The 26,393-nt window shown below is 38.5% G+C and overlaps 1 protein-coding gene across 1 annotated transcript in view; it reads left to right on the top strand.

Annotated features, from left to right (window-relative positions):
- Positions 1-26,393, top strand: part of LOC134660083 (la-related protein 1) — a 109,165-nt gene that overhangs the window by 50,781 nt on the left and 31,991 nt on the right. The window contains exons 4-9 of the mRNA XM_063515783.1: positions 14,851-14,973; positions 15,776-15,899; positions 16,641-16,757; positions 19,633-19,808; positions 25,342-25,529; positions 26,154-26,343. Coding sequence (XP_063371853.1) covers positions 14,851-14,973; positions 15,776-15,899; positions 16,641-16,757; positions 19,633-19,808; positions 25,342-25,529; positions 26,154-26,343 — 918 coding nt within the window. The remainder of the gene's footprint in view (positions 1-14,850; positions 14,974-15,775; positions 15,900-16,640; positions 16,758-19,632; positions 19,809-25,341; positions 25,530-26,153; positions 26,344-26,393) is intronic.

The following is a 26,393-nucleotide window of genomic DNA, read 5'->3' as shown; positions in this document are numbered from 1 at the left end:
GTTAGTCAAGGGCGTCGGCATGAGCGAGGTTGTGCTCCAGGCCGCGCTGAGCTGGTGCTGCCCTTGACCACTTAACTGGCATGGACGTTCGGAGGCGGCTGCTGTGGCACCGGGGTGGTTGAGCTCACCACCACGCGGCTGCAGGGCCCAACTCTCGTGCTTTTTTTTTTAACCCGAGGTCAGAGTGTTCCCTATAATATATTTTATTAAGGCGCCCAATAATTTAATATTTTTACCTACAGTTACCAAGGTCTTCCAGCATCTTGAAACACAGACTCACCCCCTGTGCTCTAAATTTAAATTAAGACTGAGCTAGTTTACTACCATTATTAGTTATTACCTAACCTAATCCTACCGCTAAGCTGGCGTAGCAAATTGTAAGGTGAAAGAAATATACCCTTAAATACAGTAATTCCTTATTTTATTTTATACCACTATAGGGCTCCCCGCTGAACCCGTAACAAAATTATTACATTTACCACCGCAAGCTAATAATTTAAATAAAACAATATAATAAATAACCGCGTTTCATTTTTAACACCACACTAAGTATCAAAATAATATGAGCGCCGTATCGCTTCGGGGCGGTTTATCGTCCTACACTACCAAAACGTAATATCTAGAATATCAGTGACATTAAATTTGAACCTTAATACTATGACGATACCGGTTGTTTTTCAATATGAATGTTGTACTGGCACGTGCCAAGTCGGGAGCAAGCACTTTTGCGATAATAGAGACAATGGCCTTTGTTTGAAAGATTACGGTTTGAAGCGAAAAGTTCACCTCAGAAGAGCCGTACTATATGCATGAACCTGTTTGCTGGTTAGCACTAATTCATATGTCGGCGGCCGATCGTAAGATCAGGCATATCGTGAAATTCCTAGGCATATTGTGAAACGTGAAAATCTTTGACCCGTACCCTGAGTCGACGGAGCCCCGCTACGCGGGGCTCCTATTTCTGGGCAGTTTGCCCTTCGGGCATCTAAAGCAACCTACCGAACCTATCCTACCTATATATTGGTTTAATGTCACTATCGTCAAAACATTACACAGGAACATTACCATCTGCCTGATCTTACGATCGGCCGCCGACACATACACTAAATTACTGTTATGAACATTCATCCATTACATTTCGCTTTACCTTATTGAAGGCCAATACATTTTCGCTGAGGACGACTTCGACATTTTCCTAAACTTGGCACTTTCCTATCTTGTCTCTTTTTTAACTTGCCATTTTCATAGAAATTTGACATTAATGATGACATTTCCAAGCTTTTTCACTGTCTATAGTGTCTATGTCGCAGGGAAATCAAATCACGCAGGATGTTAAAATGGCGAATCCATATCATCATTTCCCTAGAAAAATTCAGTCATTTGACCAAATCACTGACTCTGTTTAGTGAAAAGACAAAATCGGCCAATAAACGCGAAACGCTTTTTCATTTCATTAGATTTGTTTAGGAATTTGACAAAATCCCTAACCACGACAGTAAGTTGACGAAACGAACTCAAAAAGTCAACTAGTTTTATCATTTCGCTAAACAGGTTTAGTGAAATGATAAAGTCTCAACTGGAAGATGGTATAATTATGGTGATTTGATTAAATCTCTGAACCGTTTAGTGAAATGACGAAAGCAAGTACAGAATACAACAGTTTACTCTCTACAGTTAAGCGATTTGATCAAATCTCTGACTAGATTAAGTAATTTTTTTTGAAAATAACTGCACGTGCACGTGCACGTGTGAAATAATTAATTTGAAGTAGAGGAAAGTACTCAATTAAAATTACGTTTACGCACTTGTAGCTTCGTTTTTCATTACCGTCAAAACTGGCAAGTGGCAACTTTACCATCAGAAGGTAACTTTACCATGGTCTATTGTAGTAAGAAAGTATGGTATAATTATAATAATTAAAAAGACAATCCCTCTTAACAATTAATTATTATGTTTCAGTTTACAACCACCTATTCTTGTATCAGATTAAAATAGCTGGTTTAATAAACAACTTTGATACAATACTATTGACATTTTATTTTACCATTTCACTTAATCTAGTTAGAGAGTTAAGCGATTTGATCAAATCCAAATCGCTTAACTGTAGAGTAAACTGTTGTATTCTGTACTAGCTTTCGTCATTTCACTAAGCCGTTCAGAGATTTAATCAAATCACCATATACCATCTTCCAGTTGAGACTTTATCATTTCACTAAACCTGTTTAGCGAAATGATAAAACTAGTTGACTTTTTGAGTTCGTTTCGTCAACTTACTGTCGTGGTTAGGGATTTTGTCAAATTCCTAAACAAATCTAGTGAAATGAAAAAGCGTTTCGCGTTTATTGGCCGATTTTGTTTTTTCACTAAACAGAGTCAGTGATTTGGTCAAATGACTGAATTTTTCTAGGGAAATGATGATATGGATTCGACATTTTAACATCCTGCGTGATTTGATCATATCCCTGTAACAGGAGCAATAAATTAAACTAAAGGCTGTACTCCTCAAACTGACCAACATCTGTTCAGCAACTTTTAAAAATTATGATTCCTGTAGACTTCCTCTTTTTCATACAAAATAAAGATTGCCTTCAATGTACGCTGACATCAGTGTGTTTGACGTTGCTTGTCACGCTTTAAACATAACAAAATTTGCAATACATTGCGTCTTAGAATAAACTTAAAAGTGTAATAAAAATCAAAACATGAGTTATTTTCAAAAGTCGCTGAACTGAGTTGGTCAGTTTGAGGAGCACAGCCTACAGTTTAATTTATTGCTCCTGTCCTGTTACAGGAAGCACGCTGTATAACTATTTTTACCACGTGTCTATAGGTACAAGTGGTAGCTACTACCGTGCTTAGTCTTATCAGTTATCTTATAACAGAGCGGCAGCTGACTTTTACGACGCTTTGTGATACACAGAGAAAATGATAATAAAAAGCCTGTTGTAGTGTAGACTCGTGGTCTATTAGCGATGCACTATAAAGAATAACGAGCATGAAAAGGGATTCAAACGTAGTAGGTAGTAGGTACTGTGTACTGGCGAGCTGTTCAAGCGTCGCCTTTCCCCGTAGACCTTCACCCGGCCCTGGCATACTACTTACTCTCGCTTCCTTCACATTCGTCATATCTGTACTATCTGTAGCGACTCAAATGTCTGGCTGAATATAGCACTAGAGTTCCCCGCGCGCCGGCGTAGTTGATTTGATACGAACTTTAGTGCTTGGTATGTTACCAACCACTGCACCTCTAGTGACATATTTCTAACTATGTCTTTGTAATATATATTGCAATATTTACCAAAACGCATCGTTAAGTGGGAAAGCGTAACAGGGCGTTTTTTTTTTTGCTGTCCCCTACACTTTTTTTTCAAATTTGGGATTTTTTATGTTATTTCTACTCAGAATCACGAGCTCTTTCTATCCTAATAGGAGAAAAAAGTGTCCTAAGGTTTTTATTTCCATTTTTCATCACCATTTTTCATAGACTTTGTATGGCGGTCGCGTAATGGAAAGATCGAAAAATGTATGGAAATTATGGGACACTTTTTTTCTCCTATTAGGATAGACAGAGCTCGTGATTCTGAGTAGAAATAACATAAAATATCCCAAATTTGAAAAAAAAAGTGTAGGGGACAACAAAAAAAACGCCCAACATTGAAAATGTATCAAAAGGGACCATTGCAAAATGTATTACGCGAGAAATCGCATTAAACGGGATTCTACTATACATAGAGTAATTATAATACGGTGTCACTCAATTGTAATTTGATTGTTCTCAAAACACTAGCTCCAGCCTCCAGGCAATGTAACATTCACTATCACTTCTGATAAGGCTATATATAGCAGATACGTCAGAGTTCAAGGTCGGACCTACTATGTTACGTTAGTATGTTTAACAAAGGTTAAGTAGGGCGCAGACGATCAAACGTGCTTAGCCCGTACCATGAGTCACTGACAGTGTCAAAACTGACATTTACGCTATCGAGAACGTAATTTGCTTTCTACACATCTCGTTTGCACTAATATGCGAGTACGAGCGAGATGTATAGAAAGTAAATTACGTTCTCGACGGCGTTTATGTCAGTGCCAAACTGATGGTAGCCGTACTTGACAGGCATATAATGTACAGTCAAAGAGATTAATTTCAGTACCATTTCGTACCTTGTCACAGTGACAATCAATATGAAAGTCGCTAGAGACCTCATACTACCAACAGTACTGTGACTACTGTGACAAGGTACCAAATTGTACAGACATACTCTTTTTTCTTTCATTTTTAACCGACGAAAAAAACGGAGGAGGTTCTCAAGCCGACGCGTATTTTTTTTTTTCGTTTTTAGTTTTTGTTAAGGACAAAGCTTCACAAGACTACATTTGTTTGACATCCTTGTTGTGAGTTTCATATAAAACCGGACAAGTCCGAGTCGAACTCGCCCACCGAGGGTTCCGTACTTTTTAGTATTTGTTGTTATAACTGCAACGGAAATACATCATCTGTAAAAATTTCAACTATTACGATTAATGAGTACAGCCTGGTGACAGACAGACAGACGGACAGTGGAGTCTTAGTAATAGGGTCCCGTTTGGAACGGAATCCTAAAAACGTCTGTTTGGCTTACACGGGGACGCAAAATGAGTCTGCCGACATACATTACATTAGAATTTCTGCAGCTGAAAATACTTAGCTCACAACTCACAAAATTACTCTCGTCTGGCCCTAATGGTATGGCTGTATTGGGTATATACCTACATACAGCAGATACGTTAGGGTTCAAGGTCACCCACGATGTTTGTCTGGGAGTGTGATGTAACGTATAAAGCTTTGGTTTCCTCCGATAGCGGTGCCGTCATATAGCGGCCGTCTCCATACAAATACTACGACATCCATATTTAGCCGTATTATTTAGTATGGAGACGGCCGCTACATGACGGCACCGCTATCCTAGGAAAACCGATCTTAAGCAAGCTTTGCAAAGGTCACGTGGAAGTCATGCAACGTTAGGTCAGGGGTCTTTTATAAACTGAACAGGGGCCCTTTTAATTCTTGCGTGCATTGTCAAGTGAAGACTACAGGTGAAAAAGTTAACCGTCAACATAAATAAAATTGTACATTGCAATAAATTTCACTGTAAGTATTCAAAATAAATCATATTTCATCACACTTGCTCGAAAAATATCTTATTCCATGCAGGTGTACTGAAAGACAAAGGCATATCTATATTGTTCCCGCGGGAGTCATGGATTGTAAAAAAAATGCCTGCGGCTGTCGTGAATATATAGACTCTCGTACAATGTTTCACTTTTACCCCCCACGTTGCACCATTATTACACCAATGCATGAAATAAAGCACCAAAAGATTAATAGAGAAACGTGGACAGAAGTTATTTTTAGGCATAATTTCTCTTTTAAAACCCGTTTAAAACTAGGAAGAGTAGGTAATTTGACCGTGACGTCACATGCTAGTGTTTCATATAAAATCCATAGTAGCAAATCGTTTTGACATTTCGAAAAAAGAATGCCATAAGATAAGACACTGCAATATCTTATGAACGGATATTTTGCCCGATTCGCCGTGTAAGATATTATCGCAGATACATTAGGTTTGGAAAGCCAGATGGCAGTTCCTTTCGGTAAAAACTAGAGCCTACGCTAATTCTTGGGATTAGGTTATCGAGTAGATAAATAAAACATACATTAGGACTTTACAGTTACAATATTTCAGAACATCTAAAAATTGTAACAATATCTATAGTTCGTTTTTTAGATCATTAGAAAGAACTTGCAAGAAGGTAAGCGATCTTGACATGTCTTTTAATTGAAAAACGCTTTTTAAAAATCAAAAACTATTACTTATGAAAGCAGAAGAATATAAATGATCGTATTAGATTCATAATTGTTACATATTTGCCGTAACTTATTTTACAATGTGTTTTTCAATTAAAAGACACATCAAGATTGTTTACCTTATTTCTAATGCTAAAAAAAAAAACGAACTACGCGTTACGTAATCGACATTTTCCTTTCGGCCCGAATGATTGTCTCACCCTGTATATTGAATATGGAACGTCAACAGACTGCATAATAATAAGTGAGGCATCGTAACAGACGGAAATTAAAAATGTACGCTACGCAGTTAGCGGCCTTGGGCGAGAGGGACGGGTATACTGGCACATGTAAAGGCGTGGCTACACTATAGGAATTGTTTTGTTGACGATTTTTAGTGTTCCGTGCAAAACTTGATCACGGAACATTTTATAGGTTCACTTTTGTGTAGAGTCACCTGCAATAATATGTTACTCTTCGAAGGCCACAAAAATATCGCCGCTATACTTACTCAACCTCGTATCTGCAACACTCATTTGATGACAAAAACACCCGTATTCCGAATGAAAGAAAAGCGACATTTCCATCAAATGATTGTTGCAGATATGAGGTTGAGTAAGTATACTTAGCGACGATATGTGACACGCGCTTTTCGGTTTAAATCTTTAAATATCTTTATTTCTCAAAAGAATAACAATAATTCACTTACTTGAGAAAAGAAAACATTTACATGCGTAACTTATTTAGCTATGGTACTTAATCTAAGCTTAAATCTAAACTGGTGAGCGTAAGCATTAATGCAATGCTTTTGGCTCTACAAATAAAAACGTGTCAGATATTTTTGCGGCCATCCTTGTGTAACATATTATTGCAAGTAACTGTAGAGGTGCACGTTTCTCTTTTACTCCAATGAAGGCGTAATTAGAGTTACAGAGAAAGGTGGCCGCAATTTGCGAATTTCTGTTTTCGCGGTAGCCCCTCAGTATAGATTTATTTTCTTTTTTACTTAAAATTCTCTTTCTCTCTTTGTTGCTATATCTTTTTAGGGTTCCGTACCCAAAGGGTAAAAACGGGACCCTATTACTAAGACTCCGCTGTCCGTCCGTCCGTCCGTCCGTCCGTCTGTCACCAGGCTGTATCTCACGAACCGTGATAGCTAGACAGTTGAAATTTTCACAGATGATGTATTTCTGTTGCCGCTATAACAACAAATACTAAAAACAGAATAAAATAAAGATTTAAGTGGGGCTCCCATACAACATACGTGATTTTTGACCGAAGTTAAGCAACGTCGGGCGGGGTCAGTACTTGGATGGGTGACCGTTTTTTTGCTTGTTTTGCTCTATTTTTTGTTAATGGTGCGGAACCCTCCGTGCGCGAGTCTGACTCGCCCTTGGCCGGTTTTTTACTTAAAATTCTCTTTCTCTCTTTGTTGCTATATCTTTTTTTCTTTAGTGTAATCATATCTTTATTCCAATAGCTGTGTCCTTGTCTTGCTAAACCCGGCCGATGATAAATGCCGTTATTGTAATGTTAATGTAACATGACAGACTGTAAACATGTTTTACATGTGAATGTATCGCGTCAACTGTTCTAGTTCGTTTATTGTAATTTCCAATACCTACAGTATAATTACTAATTAGTGTATGTCAAGTTTATTGTATTCCTCATCTCGTTGTCTCGGCATTTCTGCTACGACAGGTTTATTTTTATGTAAAGAATTTGTACTTCGTTTTTTTTAGCATTAGAAATAAGGTAAACAATCTTGATGTGTCTTTTAATTGAAAAACACATTTTAAAAATAAGTTACGGCAAATATGTAACCATTATGAATCTGATACGATCTCTTAAAGTCTTCTGCTTTCATAAGTAATAGTTATTGATTTTTAAAAAGTGTTCTTCAATTAAAAGACATGTCAAAATCGCTTACCTTCTTTCAAGTTCTTTCTAATGCTAAAAAAAACTAACTATAGATTAGATGGAATGAAAACGACGATAGAATACTCTTTATTGGCATAGTCTTTATTGCACAGTTAAGAAAGTAAATTACGTTGACATTAGCTGTCAGTGACTCGTGGTAAGGGTACAGGACTAGTTTGAATACGATCTAAATTCAAATGTAAATCACTTTTTATGTATCGTGATCTTATGCAATAAGCAATTAGAAACTTTAGTACTTTCTACGTGAGAGATACTATCCAAAGCCTTTAAGCCAGTTTAAGCTATCTTATCTAATACTAACGACCCGCCCCGGCTTCGCACGGGTAGTTCAACCAATGTACACACAACCTTAACAAATTATACACCACGATTGTTCAAAAACTGATAGCAAAGTTGCATTTTGAAACCCCCGCAACGCTCAAAATTCCATTTTTTGAACCACTCGATACGCTCGTGGTTCAATTTTGGAATCTTTCCCCCTACTCGGGTATCAATATTAGGACGAGCGGCTAAACAACAACTTTGCGCCCTTGTAAAACAAATAAATATTATACTTTACTTCAGGTGAAAGTAGATGAAAACTTGTTTTCTTTGGATTTATACTAAAAGAAAAAAAAATTGAAAAGTGTTGATTTTAGATTTAATAGGTACAACATTTTTTATTGCCAAGCTTATCAGTCAAGATAACGTAACACGGTAGCATTAAATTAAACATTAATCATTTAATCGATCATTCCTCACAGATTCAATAATCCCGAAAGTATTCCTATAAAACACCCTAAGGAAAGAGACGGCAGGTAACACAGCGCGCGTTAGAGCGGGACGGCGGTACCGGCGCGCGCAACGTGTTCGCCACGTTTCTTCCAGTTAGTTTTGAGGTTATGTCATAACTTCACACGGCGTCGGTATACATATAAAGTGCGTATTGCGATTGTTAATACAAATAGTGTGTGAAAGTCATTTTAAAATTTGTATTTTAGTAAGTAATATATGTCACAGTTGGCTTGGCAGCTAGGGTTGAGTAAATAATCTATACTTACATATATAATAAAATAATGGTTTTATGTGGTTTAGTATTAAAATACGATCTTTCGGCATTAAAAAAATACTACGTACAGTGAAATTATTCTAACATCGTATATTTAAGTGATGTGGCTAAGACAACATAATATTTGACATATTTGCAATCGGATCGAGGACAGTTACGATTTGTGAAATTGAATCGATTATCTTTATAAAAAAACAATATTGGGAACCTGCACAGCATGACAGCAGTTATACATAAGTGTAATAGTTCAAGTTCAATGGTTACAGGCTAGTTCAATGGTTAGTGGTTACAGGCTAGTTCCATTTTCAGCCTATAAAAAATTACAGGTCGATTGAACAATTATTAACTACCGAATCTTCCTAATTTTTAGACCAGTTCTGTATTGGCTAATTGGTTGGATATATCGATAGTCGATACCCTAGTTCACAGTCGTACTAATTACGCGGAAAATTTGGTTGTAATAACAACTTTATGTCCGTGCACTATGGTACTAATTACAACAAATTGTTTTCCGTAATTAGTACGATTGTGAACTAAGGTAACGATAGGGCAAAAAATCAGTAATTTTTGTTTTTGGGATATAAACACAAGCGCTCTCATTATAAAATGAGAGCGTAACTTCGATAAATAAAAACTCTTAATAATGAACTAGATTTTGTACAATCGGCAGCAGAAGTTGCTAAGCGGGCGAGTTGTTCAAAATGACCTTGACACGCTCTTATTCTTTTAACAATAAAGTCGCGTCAAGATCATTTTGAACACCTCGCCCGCTTAGCAACTTCTGCTGTTGACTGTGGTACGTCATAGAGCGGTTTCGCACTAAGTCCGATCCGAATCCGTGAAAATATGGTCCGAAGTAGCGGGTTCGGATCTGACGTAGTGCGAAACCGCTCTTAAAGTTTGCCAAAAAATAATTCGCGATCTGATAAAATATTTTCGTTTTCAAAGTGTATGTGTGTTTATATTTAATCAGTGACGAGTGACGTGGTCGGCCTTGGGTTTTTATTATCGCGTAATCGCGATATCGTTTGATAGTTTTAAATTGAATTCCTTGTTAGCGAAATGTTTAAGACTGTTTTAGTACTGAAATAAATAACTAGTGCCTCTCTGAGCTGTTGACCTCGCAATAAGCTTATGAAACGTGAAAATACTTTTCATTTCTCATGCTCTGAAAGAGGGTCATTGTTATTCTAAAAGGTGTGCAGAAAGTGATAAGTTTCTGCACTAGAGCATTTAACTTTCCAAGTACGATTTTTTCCATTTTTTATGATAAACAATTGAAATTTGGTTTTAAATGGATTTGTTATACAATTTCCATTCCGATTTTTAACTCCCCATTCCATATATAACGATTCTTTTACCTAAATTGTTAATTGAAAGTACCCTCTATAAACAGTATAAAAAATTATAATCAGTCATGTTTTTTTAAATCACATGCATTTTACTTTCCTCGTATTCGAAATGAAAAGTAGAGTGTTTAACTCGGGGGAAAGGCATCATTTCAACCTCGGACTATTGGCGCTCTCACTGCGTTCGAGCACCAAACTACCTCGGCAGAAATGAGTGCCTTTCACCCCTTGGTTAACAATCTACTATTCTTCGTTTAGTCATTATCACAGCGAAAGCACGTCTTAAGTCCTTTATGCCAATAAGCACCATTTTAAACAATGTCCAAAAACGAAACGACAGAAAAATAACTACATATTAACTACCGAACCTGCTCACCCATGCAATTTTACGATAATCGGCGGATAAATGCAACCCGCTGCACCCCTAGCACATGATTGGCGCGACAGCATGGTCTAATAAAACATGGTCTTCTCTTCCCAGAGTGTCACTTGCCTACGTCACAATAACATTGCCACTTTATTTCAACATAACATGTTACATGGGTGCATTATATCTATGGTTAATAAGTTAAAATATTTCTTTATAATTTTATAATTTTCATTTATATGTATTTTATCTTAAATTCAACAATAACACGTCATTTTTAATTATTCGTTAGCAATATCTTCCGATTCACGAAAGAAATTTCAGACGTTCGGGTAATTCTGTTTAGACTACTGGCAACACAGGATAGCGCTGTCACATTTGACAATCCGCCATTTTGTCCCTGACCGTCATCCTTGTCGAACGCGTGTTAATTGTTATTTCCTTCTCGCTCAGTGTCAGCAGTCGCAGTGTTTTCCAAACTTTTCACGTCGTAAGCTTGGTAATTAATGTTTTGTTACGAAAATGGTTGGCTGCTCTATTCGGAACTGTAAGAGTAGGAGTGAAAAGTGCAGTATAGATTTGTTTTATTTTACTATGTTTCTACATGAATAACTTAAAATTAATGCCGTTAAAATAATTTTCACCATTGGTTAAAATTCTCCCACATTTTAAAGTTTGAGAACCTGTAAACAGCATGATGACGTAGGCAAGTGCCAGTTAGGTCATTCGCGAATCTCGGAAGAGAGTACCAGGCGGAGTATATTATTATACCATGGCGCGACAGTATATCGCGGCGAGATAGACTACCCGACTTTTTCTGTGTTAATAAAACAGGGACGGGTAGTCTATATCGCCGCGAGATACTGTCGCGCCAATCATGTGCTAGTCCGGCTGAAGAGAAAACCCGGACATACGAAAGTTTTGGATCTGTCTCGAATCTTATTTAGATCCAATCAAGTTCAAAATGTTATTTGATTTTGTCCTTATAAAAGGACATCGGGACATAGGAGGATACAGGTTGTCATTATGAATGAAGTGTGCGTTAAATTATAACGTGCAAATTATTGTGATCTTTCAAGGTATAGCCCAGTACCACTACCACCAGTTTGGCACTGACATAAACGTCATCGAGAACGTAATTTACTTTCTATGCATCTCGTTCGTACTCGTGTGCAAGTGAGATGTATAGAAAGTAAATTACGTTCCCGAAAGCGTTTATGTCAGTTTTGACACTGTCAGTGACTCATGGTACGGGCTCAGGTATAAATTTTCCGCGTTAAGTTTTCTTGTGTATTGTGTCAAGTGCAAATTTAATATTTGTTATTAAAATAGTATATTTACGCGCGGTTGGTACTTGTTTACCATATGGGGCATTATCTATGAAAAGGGACCTTATTGTCGATGGCGCTTACGCCGCACAGCGTCGCGCGGCATTGTATTTATATCGGAGCATCTTTAATAATGGCGTAACCGCCATCGACAATAAGGTCCCTTTTCATAGATAACGTCACATATGCTCTAAAATATTATGTGGATACCTAATTAATTTCAAGGCTGTAATGCAATATGTGTTATATGGAATTGATGTATTTAATTGATTATGTACGATTGCATTCTACAATAATTCGCGAATGTTCCCGACATTATTTTATTTTCTTTGCTATTGAGATAAAGAAATTCTTATTAAGCGCAATTTGATACGCAGTCATTACATACAATTCGAAACCTCATTTTATTCAAGTCTGTAGGTGCAGTCAGCATCAGTAGTTGCTAAGCGGGCGAGGTGTTCAAAATTACCTTGACACGCTCTTATTCCCTTAACAATAAAGTCGCGTCAAGATAATTTCGAACACCTCGCCCGCTCGGCAACTTCTGCTGCTGACTGTATGTTACTGTCAATAAAGAACACGCGAAATATTTAAAATTAATATGGATGGGTGTCCGCAAAGTAACTTCTTCTTCTTCCTTGCTCCTTCCCACTTTAAGTGGGGTCGGCTCTCCTAATTATTTTGCGCCACGAGACTCTGTCGAGGGTTGTCGGGTCGGGTAAATCGTTTTTCTTAAGTAATTGGGCCATGCTGGTCCACCATGTTGTCGGCGGGCGTCCCTTGCCTCTCTCTTTCTCCGGCAGGTTCAGAGCTTTCTTGGCAACGTACTCATCGCCTCTCCGCATCACGTGCCCGTACCATCTGAGTCGGTTTTCTGTGAGTTTTTCAGGTATGGGGGCTACCTTGAAGCTGCCGCGAATGTCCGCAAAGTAACGCTAAATTCTATTAATTATATTTCTCCATATTTTAATATTTCTTTTCGTAAACGGACGCAGACTGGTTTAAAAAGAGTTAGTATTGGAAATGCAGCTGTCCTTGATATTTGTGAGTCGAAATGTTTATGTAGGCTAACCGGTGTTCCCCCGCTCAGGGTCACACTTACCCTCGGGCACAGAATTAGTAGTTTGTGTTACAAGGGATCAAAATAATATATTTCCGTCAAGGGCGTACATTAAATCCTGAATGAAGCGAACTGCCCTGATCTTAAAGTCTCTCCATGGCGTAGTCTTCCCTGCGCGTTTTTTCATTTTTCATTTCATTTATTTATTAATAAAATGGTACAATACATTTTACTTGTCAATGCTTACATTATAGCATAGCGCTACCCCACCAGGCTGCATCTCAGAACGTGTCACTCACCATAAAATAACGTCCCCTGGTATGCCAGCTGGTCCGGACCAGGCATGTCTATGGCTGGGTGAGGCGTCTCTTGTCTTGTGAATTTGACATGAATGATGATATTCCACACTTTGCCTTTCAACTATCATGCAGCTTAGCTCGGTCCGACTATAATACGATAGTCAAATCAGCAAATCACAATTTTTTTAATAGGAATTTTGACATTTACGGTGGCATTTTCACACTCATTCATCAAGTCAGCGCCGAGTTGGCTAAGACTTTACACGGATGACAGGCTCTAGTAGTTATCAATTCAAATTATAGTATCAATGCATAAATTAATTAAAAATACGCAAGATCGTCTCAGTCTGGCGACTTTATTTAACATTTGGGCATGGTTACGCTAAATCAGGTGTGACATTGTTCCGTGCGGGAAGGGCGACCGGTTCTTTTAATAACCCGTCTTAAATATCAACTGGGCTATATCTGATACTGCGACATTTGTGGGACGGAATATTAACTTCATTGTAATGTAATAAAACAAAATCTATGCGGAACTTGCAAATGGGTTCATACATTATGCACTCAAAAGCGATGGCACACACAGAGTGACGAGACGAGTTGTGATTGCTATTATAACACGTATTCCTACACGGATTCCTATAATAGAGAATTTTAAAATACTAACCCCCTTATTCATAAACGTCTGCTAAGTTAATCAGCTGATGATCATCGTTTCTCCCTCTCTATGACGTAACAACAGATTATGAATAACGCCGTTTATGAATAACGCCATTAGTACATAATGTACACTCAGCTGCAGAGAGGTGATCCCCCCTGCATATAAATAATTTTGCAGGGCAGTCACCTCTTTCTACAGCTGACTACATTAAAAAAAAGATGTTCCAATTGATCCATATCTCAAAACATAAGCGCATAATTTAACAGTTTATTACCAGTCAACAAGTTATATTACGGTTGTTAAGTTTAATCATTGAGTTTAAGGCTGACCTCACTACCTCATTTTTAGGCCATTCTGTATATCGAAACTAGGTTTATGTCAAACAAAAACTCAAGCAAGTGACAAAACTATAAAGCCAATCCAAAAGTGACATTAGAACTTAATTATCAAAATTATATAGTGCTAGTGAAAAAATCTCAACCACAGACATGAGGTCACAGTGAAAGTGAGCGCACTAGTGACAGGTGTCACGTTAGCATGACAGCTGGCATATCCGCCAGACGCAAGAGCAGGAGCCGCCGGAGCTGGGCCAAGGTCGAGCAGTATGGACAGGTAAAGACTTGTTGGTCTAAGAGCCCTAGACTGGACTAGTCCAGTCTAGGGCAGTCTAGGGCGTGGCATCTAGATGCCACGCGAGGCAACTCGGCCTAGAAGTGCCTCGCCTGAGCAAACGTGGTGCATGCGTTTGCTTCGAGCGAGGCACGTCAATACAGATCGAGCTGCTTTGCGCGGCCATTTTTTCGCGAGGCGGCTCATTCTGGGGAAGGGTTTGAGGCGTTAATTATATATTTTAAATTAAGTCAAATTTGGCGAGTCAACGGGCCGGCTCGCCTGCGTCGTAGGTCAATTTCTCCCACATATTTTCAGATTCTACCAACAAAAAAGTCTAAAGTATATAATTATTTGTCCACAGGCATCAGACTTCACGGACATCGGCGACTGGCCGACGCTAGGCGCTGCGGTGGCCGGCGCGGCGCGGTGCCACTCGACCCCCCCGCCGTCTGACGCCGAGACGTCGCACCACAACGGCAACGCGGTGAGTACTCTCTCCTGGGGTCCGATTCAGCTGAAATTTGGATTACGTTCTTAATTCCGATGAAAATGCAATAATATGTACATGGAACTGATCTGATGATACAGTCGGAAAGTAGCAAACAGAACTCCTCAATGGAAAAACACAAACACACCGATTTTAGGTTCATTAGAAAGGTCTCTAGAGGTGCTTGATAGACATGCAAATGAGAATAAGTACAGTCAGCAATAAAGGTGTGTCACAAAACAATTGTTGACAGTTACTTGTTACTTAATAAACATAACAAAAGGAACGTTGTTTGAATAGGCGGGGCCACAGCCACACAGAACGAGCTGCCTGCCGAGCTGGTCGGTGGAGACGTGCCTCGCCCGAGGCAATGCGGCCGAGGCACGTCTACACAGTCCGAGTTGCTGCGCGCGGCAATTTCCTGGCGAGGCGGCTCGTCCTCTGTGGACCCACCTAATCACCGACCTAGTCCCACCACTAGGGTTTGCACGACGGATCCGAAATGTATGGGAAGATCCGCGGATCCGGATCCAGATTCAGAAAATTTCATACATTCCGGGTCCGGATAGCAAACCCTACCCACCACCCTTAGACATGTCGACTCTGCCAATAAAATTCACATATGAAGGGTATCGTCTTGGGTCGTCCCCCATTCTACATTGAAAGCCACTGACGAATGTAGAATGGGTGACGAAAGCAGAATAGGACTAATATAAGAACTTGACGAAAAACGAATGGGACGACCCAAGAAGATACCATTTAAACTTGGATTTAGTTTGACGAAGCCATGTTGTTTCAGGACCAGGAACGCAAGCCGTTAGAAGAGCACCAACCGAAGGTTGAGAAGGTGGAGCCCACGCAGAACCACCAGCAGCACAACGACAAGCACCACGACAAGCACAACGACAAGTCTAAGGCCGCAGGTATGTCAAGAGTCCCTCTAAATTAAGACGTAGCCAAGGTGCCAATCGCTTACGCTCCGTAGTGATCGAAACGCAACTGTCACTGTCACACAAATAAGTAAGAGTGATAGAGAGACACAAAGCGATAGCGATTGTCACCTTGGCTAGGCCGACAGGAGCTATGATTTAAATATTTTAGGTAAATAATACCCGTCTCGCTAACGGAAGCGGCTCGTAAAACTAGTGCGATAAGGGCAAGGCGAAAACTCCTGCGTAAAAATCTCAATAATCGAGGTTTCGTACTCGACTGTTTCCTCCTCCAAAACTTAACCAATCGTAACCTAATTTGGAAATCTAAATGATTATGAAATTATCTGTGTCGGACCGTTTTGCTTTTTTGGCTAATTGATATCAGTTTTGAATACCACGCCTCTCATTGCGGCATGGTCAATTAGGCCATTTTAGCCATTTTTGAAGTCATCCATCAAAAAAAATAAAACGGACAATATTAATCTTTGTTGAAAAAATCATTGCTCTACTCGTAGCTTCAAAACCCACGGAGGAAACAGTCGAATACGTTTGTATGGAGAAATGACCACTCCTGTTGCCTCTTAAGGGCTCATATAGACGATGCGACTTGCGAGAACTCGCATGCGAGTTTCATTACATTGCGGGTTTTGATCGGTCAGTTGAATTGGACGTAACCAATAGTCCGCAATGTAACTAAAATCAATGCAATGTAAGAAAATGTACTTCTTTCAGCAGGTGGAAAAGGTCCCCATAAGTCCGGCAAGCATAAATGGGTGCCGCTCGATATCGACGTCAAGGCGGCGCGACCGGGCAAGCATGGCCCGCCACACGCCGTAAGACCTGATAATGGTAAGCATATAACTATACTCTCTATCGCTGGGTGAGAATACGTTTGTGCCATACGCCACTTATTGGTTTACAGGAGAGCGAAAAGAAGCAAAAAAAATATTTCTCGAAAAGTTTTACATTTAGGAAATATTGAACTTATTTATCATTTAGGCACATATGTTTACTATTAATAGTACTATACAAATATTGTGAATATAGTGGTAATCATGAAATAAAAGCACTTTTATTATTGCCATATCGTTTTTTGATGAGTAAATGTTAAACGTACAATGTATGATATGACACAAAAGTTTTGGATATGACACACTTTTGTGATAATTTTCTGTTAACAGCGTGTAATTATCCTATAGTAAAATGCGGATATGGCAGAACATTTTTTAAAAATATGTTTTTCCAATAACCGATTAGTGTCAATTATAGCATATTTTTTGTTATTTTAGAAATCAATATCTGGGTGACCAAAAAAACTCGAGAATGCGCGTTTTCCCAGAGATAAGACCTAGCTAGATCGATTTTTCGTCCCCAAAAACCCCCATATAGCAAATTTCATCGAAATCGTTAGAGCCGTTTCCGAGATCCCCGAAATATATATATGTATAAATAAATAAATAAATAAACAAGAATTGCTCGTTTAAAGGTATTAGATTAAAAAACGATTTTGCTCTAAAATGGATATGGCACAAACGTATTCTCAGCCAGCGCTATTGTAACTATAGTCTGTGAAAAAATGTGCAGGGCAGGGCTCTGGAGAAATGTACAGGAGGTGGGTGTAAACAAAAAAGGAAGGAATGGAAAAATTTGCATGCTTTCTGATAAGCCTCGGTAGCTCCGATAAGCTTGAGCGATCGAACAGTGCCCTGCGGGCTCAGCACGGTTCCATTTTTATCGACTATCACTAAGCCCGTCACTTTCGCACTTACATACTTGTTAGATCGTGACAGGCATGGTGATAAATGATAAAAAGGCGACCGTGCTACTAGGGCTGTTTATCAAAAGCTTGTAACTTGTAATACAAGTGGAAGTCCCTTTTTGACAGCTTTTGTTAGAAAGGGACTTCCACTTGTATTATAAGTTACAAGCTTTTGATAAACAGGGCACTGGTGTTCCGAAAACTCGCAAGTTCGAGTCTTGCCCGAAGCGGTGAATTCTCAATTTTTCCTTAAATATAATAAATAGAATTTTGTAGCGCATCAGTCCCGTATTTTAGGCCTCTTTTCTCTTATCAATAGAGACATTGGGTTACGCAATACGGGAACAGTATTTCTTTAAAGGTATCATAAACGAATGTGTTTATACATGTTAGTTTACTTTTGGAGATACATTTCTTTTGTATTACTCATGAGATTTTAGATTAATTTGCGCACTTGCGATCGATGGAACTAATGTAATGTCACACCGATTCCTTATCGCCAAGAAAAGACTAGTTATAGCAGAAAAAATGTAAAATCCACAACAAAATGTAACTTCTGGTTTTCAAAAGTTTACGTTTGGCAATACAGCTCAAAACATATAGCGCATTATAGCGTCATTTACTTCGGCTGTCAAACTCGGCGACTGTTTTTTTTTTCGTAAAATTTACAGCTCTTCAAAAAATTATCAGTCTTTGTTACCAAGTTTAACATGAAATTATCGTTATGAGTTAATAAAATAGGATATAGGATTCACAAATGAACATAAGTATCATGATCATGATCAGTGTAAGTAGTGTGATAACTGATAACATTTCATTGGCAACATATCGCACTATATCTTGCGCAGTATAAGGGCTCATTTAGACGGCGCGCGAACTCTTACTATTTTAGTTACATTGCGGACCATTCAGCCGACCGATCAAATGACGCAATGTAATGAAACTCGCACACGAGTTCTCGCACCGTCTAAATGGGCCCTAATAGTACCATATCGTCCGTATCGACGTTCAAAGGAATTTTCACCACACCAGCTCGGAAAGGCTTACTTTGCACTTCAAAAACCGATAGCAAAGTTACATTTTATTCACATGTGAGGCAAAGTAATCAAATGCAAATTTTCAGTTGTTTTCTTATGTTTGCTGGTAGAATTGACTTTTAAATGATGATTTTGGATGATAAATATTTAATAACATTCGGATTTGATTTGGTTTGATTGCGTTTGATATTTTACATTTAATATTTGCTTCGGGTTACTGTGGTGAAATAGTTATTTGTACAACAAGAGATCAAAGTTTGATATTTCTTCGAGTGCTTATTTTGAGTCCCGTGCAAGCGAAAGATTCTATAATAGATTCACGAGCGTAGCGAGTGAATCTAATTTAGAATCTTGAGCGTAGTAAGGGACTCAAAAGCGCACGAGATGTAAATAACTTTGATCTCGTGTAGTACACAACATTTTTCACCTCAGCAGTGAGAACATATTAGAGAACACTTACCTCTATTCACTCATGTTTTCTTAAGATATACCAACAATTAAATTTTCACCTCAGCAGCTCGAACAAGGGTACTTTGCTACTTAATAACAGTGAGCAAAATCGCATTTTGCTCACTGAGTGAGCAAAATCGCATTTTGCTCATTTTGTCTCACTCAGTGAGTAAAATGCGATTTTGCTCACTGTTTTTAAGTAGCAAAGTACCCTTGTTCGAGCTGCTGAGGTGAAAAATTTTGTGTTTCACTCAGGGGCAAATTTTGTTTAACCCTCGTGCTTTGAAATCCTCGCAACGCTCAAGATTCCATTTTTCGAACCACTCGCTACGCTCGTGGTTCAATTCTGGAATCTTTCGCTTGCTCGCGTATCAATATTAGCACGAGCGGTTAAACAACAACTTTGCCCCCTTGTAAAACAAATAACTATTAAACCTTATATCCAGCAGTTAGACTACACATTGAGCTACTCCCACAGACACGGTGTCCCTGAACGGCGAGGAGCGGCGCGGCTCGCTCCGCGCCCGGGGCGCCGGGGGCGCGGGGGCGCGGGGCGTGGCTCGCGGGGCGCGGCGCGCGCCGCCCCGCCCCGCCTCCGCCCTGCCCGCGCCCGTGCACGTCTTCCACCACGACTACCACCATGACCTGCAGCAGGTAACACGAGCTCCCACGAGTACCAACATTTTCAAATACCATGTTGATCGGTATTAGGCTAAGCGTGTGCTGAGACCACAGACAAAACATCTTCTAGACTGAGCATAGTAACGCTACCCCCTCTGCCACTATATTCAATTCAATATTAGGGCTTGCAAATATTCGAAACTTTCAGATATTCGAATATTCGACTTTTTCTGACGACGTATTCGAATATTCGAATAATTATTCGAATATTATAAAAAATAAGAAAAGGAACGAGAAATCGGTATATTATCGATTTATTCAAAAGCTTTTTTCACATATTGCTAAAACTAAGGATATTTGGCAGAAATCCGCTTTTTTTATCTTAATTTTTAAAGGGGTTTTGTCACACAGTGACTATGTCACCCCTGTAGTGAGATCAAGTAATAATGTAGTAGTGTAGCATTACTTACACCACTACATTATTTTTAAGTATAGGTTGCACATCATCCTGGCCTCGTCCGATAGAGGCGATGCCAGGACGACGTTGCAACTCCCTAAGTTGGTAGTTTTGATTAATGTCATGTCACTCCTCAGCGCCTCGTTGCGGACACACTCCATCAACACATGATGGACGTCTTCTATTTTATCACACTCAGAGCAGTTTGGTGTTGCAGCAAGTCTCATCAGGTGCTTGAATTTGTTTGATGGAATGTGCCCGGAACGAAGCCTAAGGAGTGATACTACCTGTTTCCTACTTAGTTTTTTGTCAAACCATGGAACCTGAGGGGGCTGACATTGAATTGTTCTGTACCAAATTCCTTTAGAGAAATCCGCTTAATTGACTAGATTTTATCATCCTACTATTTATAAGATGCCCACATTTATAAAAACAAGTAAAACGCCAAAATTAGACGTATTTAATATTTCTAGATAAAACTTATTATAAATGCGTCGTTGCGTGAAATAATATAACTTTAACCATCCCAACACCTAGGTATGTAAGATATTTTTTTAGTAGGTAATTATTTTCCGATTTAAATTAATTTGTAATCACTCAGAGGCCTGTAAAAAGGTCTTTAATTTCATTGTATTTTGGATCTTTATTGACTTTATTTGTTTTGAAGCGCTGGTGGCCTAGCGGTAAGAGCGTGCGACTTGCAATCCGGAGGTCGCGGGTTCGAACCCCGGCTCGTACCAATGAGTTTTTCGGAACTTATGTACGAAATATCATTTGATATTTACCAGTCGCTTTTCGGTGAAGGAAAAACATCGTGAGGAAACCGGACTAATCCCAATACGGGCCTAGTTTACCCTCTGGGTTGGAAGGTCAGATGGCAGTCGCTTTCGTAAAACTAGTGCCCACGCCAATTACTGGGATTAGTTGCCAAGCGGACCCCAGGCTCCCATGAGCCGTGGCAAATGCCGGGACAACGCGAAGAAGAAGAAGAAGAAGATTGACTTTATTTGTTTTGGCAAGTTATTATTCCTAATGGTCGGCTAATTATATAATATTGGAATATTTAAGGGAAAAAGTTAGTTGAGTACTGGGTGGATTATTCGTCAGCTAAAGGTGCATGGTTGGATTACCAAGTTGGGCAGGTTTGGTATGATTAAATTTGAGAATTGCGATAAGTGGCAAGGTTTAGACTTCAAAAATTCGCTTAACGTACGCTTATACTGAATAAACAGAATGATCCTTTAACTTAAAACTTACGCACCGTAAAAATATCATACTTTTTGATTTCGTTTTCTTTTAAATTGAGTTAGGTTTCACTGTATTCACGAAGTCTATCGAGAGGAATACAGTAAAAATATTATTTCCTTCGTATTTGGGTACCTACCGTTCCTCATTCACTGTAAATACCCGTAAAACACACAGAAACTGTAACTACAGCGGCTGACATAGATTTTTTAATAGTAATAAAAAATATTCGAATATTCGAAACCTGAGCGGCCGAATATTCGAATATCAAAACAGGTCGAATATTCGACAAATTCGAATATTCGAATATTCGAATTGCAAGCCCTATTCAATATACGGTAGTTTTACTCCATCTTCGAGTCAAAGTGTCAGAATCCCGTGCCGTGATTGGTCCGTGTCTTTGAACGGACCAATCACGGCACGGGATTCGCTCACCTCGTCCCCCCGCACCCCCGTATTTTTGGCAGCATCGGTTTCATGAAATAATTGCTCTAAACTCCGTCTAGAGGATTCCTAGTCTATGGCTCAGACGCAGCGCAACGCAGAGCAGATTTTGTAAAGTATAGAACGTCCTTTAGCTCCGCACGGTGCGGCGCAAAGACTTTCCATACTTTACGAAATCTGCTCTGCGCTGCGCTGCGTGAACTGCGTCGCCTGCGTCTCAGCATACGCTTAAGCTTTGATTTCCTCCGAAAGCGGTGCCGTCATATAGCGGCCGTCTCCATACAAATACGACGACATCCATATTTAGTCGTACTATTTAGTATGGAGACGGCCGCTATATGACGGCACCACTATCCTAGGAAAACCGATCTTCAGCCTTAAAGTCGTGCTACACTAACGTATAATTATTTTTTTTTTTATGAAGTACGTTCAAAAACTTATTACTTGTGTATACATTTTGTATAATTCTTAAGACCTAAGAGTAAATAACTAAACTATTTTTTTCGACTATATTTTGTATGGAGTTTTTGAAGTTTTTGATCGTAATCCAAAAACACTTCTTTTTTTTGGGCAAACCCAATGGCTGACTGGGTTTGTCCTTGGTATATACATTTTCCTTCACAATAAAAAGGTAACACATGCATACAGTCATCTTGATCTAGTGAAGATTCTTAAGACATAGCTGATAGCTATTTTTCTTTTCATGATATTTCAATAAATATAAAATAAGCCATAAAATTATGACCAAAAAACTACTCTATGCGAATGACTATATGCGATATTTTGCCACTGAAAGGAGAATGCATATACCTAAACTAGTCCCAATCCAAACCATTTGGCTTTATTAAATATATCTCATTTTTGGGTACCACCATTTTGCGCATGAGTTATTCTATTTATTCATGTTCTTTTTTAAATGATATCACTTGAGTCATAGAGAAAAAAATACATAGAGTGCTCACTCCATACATCAGTTTTAGTACCAAAAAGACTATTAGCATCTAGCATCGAGTAGCGGAACTATCAGTACTGCTACATCTATTGTCAAGTAGCAGTACTGATAGTTCCGCTACTCGATGCTAGATGTAGGCACTGAAATTAATAGTCTAAACTGATGTATGGAGTGAGCACTCTTGTCTTACTATATTTCTCTATGCTTGAGTTAATTGCAGTTTCATTTGCTAACACATAACACGTGCTTATAACCTCAAAAACATAACCTAAGTTTGCACAGCTTTTCATATTTGTTTTTAATGATATTATTGTATATATTTTTAATCTGTACCTTCATATATATTTTTGAATATTTTCTGTTTTTTATTCTATCATATATGTAGTTATTAGACTGTTTTTTCAACCCTTCCCTATATTCTTTAAGTTGAATATGCGTCTAGATCTCTACATATTCACCTCGCTATTTTTATTTAAAAAAAAACATTCCGTCTGTTTTTTATTTATTTTCATTTTTTAATGAAAATAGGTAGTAGTTTAATTAAACTCGTCTCGCTTTTTAAAAGATTATTTTGATAACAAGAATTGCGGCGCGTAATGCCTGTTTTATAAAAGTAAATTTTGCTTGAATAATTTAATAGATGTAAATCTAAATATTTAGTCAGTACCTTAGAGCTTACAATAATAATTATGTAGCACTAGTAAGTAACACTCTCATGTAATATGGCCTGTATAGTAAGAAATAATTGGGTTGCTTTGCTAATCAGTAATTCAGTACGCTTTACGAGTAATTCTTATTTTCCAACATACCTTGAATGTTATTTTATGTGTTTTATAAATTCCTAATACCTACTTATTAGAAATTTGCATGTTTATTAGCTTTATATTTCATCTTCCGAGTGGTGCTCAAAACGGGTTACTATCAAAATTACCTTTTCGCTAAACAACCATTTCAGCTAGATGACATAAAAGTAAAATACACAGTCAGCATAGAGTCAATTCAGCTGGACGACATGAAAGTAGAATACTCAGTCAGCAAAGAGTCAATTTAGCTGGATGGCTAAGAATTAGAATGACTAAGTAGCCAAACGTCTGGAAATATAAATAGTCCGTATGATTAGAATACCTAATAAGCCGAAAGTAAAATTATTTGATTGACGTGAACACAGTACGAGTTAGTAGCAAAACGTCATGAAATGTAATGTGTCAATGTGTTTACAATACAAAGTATGCGCGGGAAGGTTTTAATTATCAAGTGTCATATCAAAATCAAGACGTTTTGCTAACGGGTCGTTTGGCGTTTATTCCATTTAGTAAAAAAGACATTACACAATACAGACTATTTAGCGTTTATGTCTATTAAGTAATAAAGACATTCGAAGATAAATAATTTTTGCTGCTATAGGTCATTTTAAATTGTAACATTCTAAGATCCAGACGTTTTGCTAAAGAGGCATTTAGCATTCATGTCTATGTTGTCACAAAGACATAATACAATCCAGACATTTCAGCTATATTGTCCTTTAGCGATAAGGTACATTTGATAGTAACCCCTCAAAACGAATTAAAATTCTTTCATGGGACATATTATGTACTAATATAAATATGATATGATAATTAATTTACATATGAAATGTACAATATATATATGATAGCATTGGGATCATTTACTAATAGACGGTGATACTTTCATTACATGATGTTCATTAGTAGAGAATACATGGAAGAAAAAGAGTTTGAGATTTTCAGTTCTCTCTTTTACTTGATTTATGTTTTATGACAGAAATCAATTTCACATTTATGTCAAATAAGAAAATAAACAAGTCTTTATTTTCCGGACAAAAGTATTGATAAACATTTCATTTCCGTAACATACATGGTAGTTAATTAAGTACATAATTACAAAAGAAAAGCGGTATTTTGTTCTGTTGTTCAGTCTTTTTTGTACTAAGTAAAATGTCATGTATTCTCTACTCTATCAGAAATGGGTTAATGTGTACTAGAACTTTTGATCCGAATATTTCTTATTATTTATCGACTTTTTTCAATTCTTAGCCGATTCGGAGAAATTTGATATTTACTGTCACGGTAACACTGACACGTCACGAAGATTAAAAAATGTTTAGAAGTCTATAAATGTGGTATTTTAGTATTTTTGTATCTAACTTGGTGAAAAAAGACCGCTATTTTTTTTTAATAAACTGATATTGATATCTAAATCTACACTTAATAAACGTCGCATCATTCTATTGTTTATTAATGCCGATAGCAGCAATAGTAGACTGATTATTTTGAAAGAAAATAAATTTATGAAACAATAGGCTAGGCCGGAGTCCAGACACATTGCAGTGTCTGGCTATTGTACTAAAGAATTGACTAATAGTCGAACGTTAAATAGTTGATTCTATAAATTCGGATCACGGTTCATCATCATCATCATTCACCATCCCCCCCCCCCCCCCCTCCCAGCTCCGCGTGGCTCAGCCAGCAGTCGCACAGGGCCTGGTGCTGCACTACGGAGGGATAGGGCTCCCGCCGCCGCCGCTAGCGGCCCCGCTGGCGCAGGCCTTCTACTACGGCGCTGCGCACGCCACCAGCGCGCCCTACGGCCTAGGGCTCGACCAGGCAACGTTGAAGGACCTCATTAAGAAGCAGATGTGAGTATACTTTAGCATCCGACACGATAAACTATAGGTATAATCCGACAAGAATTTGTAGAAGTTAAAAAGTGGCAATATTGTAGTGTAGTGCCGTCTCGTTTTCTTAGATTGATTTTTCTAGGGCTACCTATCTAGACAAATAAAAAAACAGTAATAGAAACTAAATATAGATAAAAATATCCAGTTTTTATAGGTTTAAAGAGCCATGAATGGAAAATGAATTAAAAGCTAAATAATAGTTTTTTTAGAAACTAGAAGACTCGCATACGGCACGCAAGATGACGCTTGCCGTATTCTGCTGTAGTTCTTCAGTTAACTAAAAAAAAAATACAAGTCTGACATCCTAATACAAAAGACTAAGTATACTTGGTCAACCAGATCTTGACAGTTGAAAAAGGCGGCAATTTTGAAAAATGTAGGCGCGAAAGGATATCGTCCCATAGAAAATTTAAATTTCGCGCCTTTTTTACTGACAAGATTTGGTTGACCAGCTTATAGTTCATAAGTTATCATAACTACTATGTGTTATTCCAAATTGAATAGTTCATCCCAACTAACTCGAGTAGAAAAATAAATCTATTATTAAAACATCAGCAACTGACCTTAATATTGTTTCCACAGCGAATACTACTTCAGCCCCGACAACTTGGCGCGCGATTTCTTCCTCCGCCGCAAGATGGCCGCCGATGGCACCATCCCCGTCACGCTCATCGCGTCCTTCCACCGCGTGCGCGCGTTGACACCCGACGTGGCGCTCGTGCTAGACGCCATACGCGACTCCGACAAGCTGCAGCTCGTGAACGGGTTCAAGGTAACACGAGATGGCGCCACCGTGCCGTCACACCGCCTCCTCCCGCCGCG

Source organism: Cydia amplana, chromosome 26 (assembly GCF_948474715.1).
Source record: "Cydia amplana chromosome 26, ilCydAmpl1.1, whole genome shotgun sequence".
NCBI classification, from domain to species: Eukaryota; Metazoa; Arthropoda; class Insecta; order Lepidoptera; family Tortricidae; genus Cydia; species Cydia amplana.
Note: the sequence above shows the minus strand (reverse complement) of the source record. Positions and strands in the feature narration are given on the sequence as shown.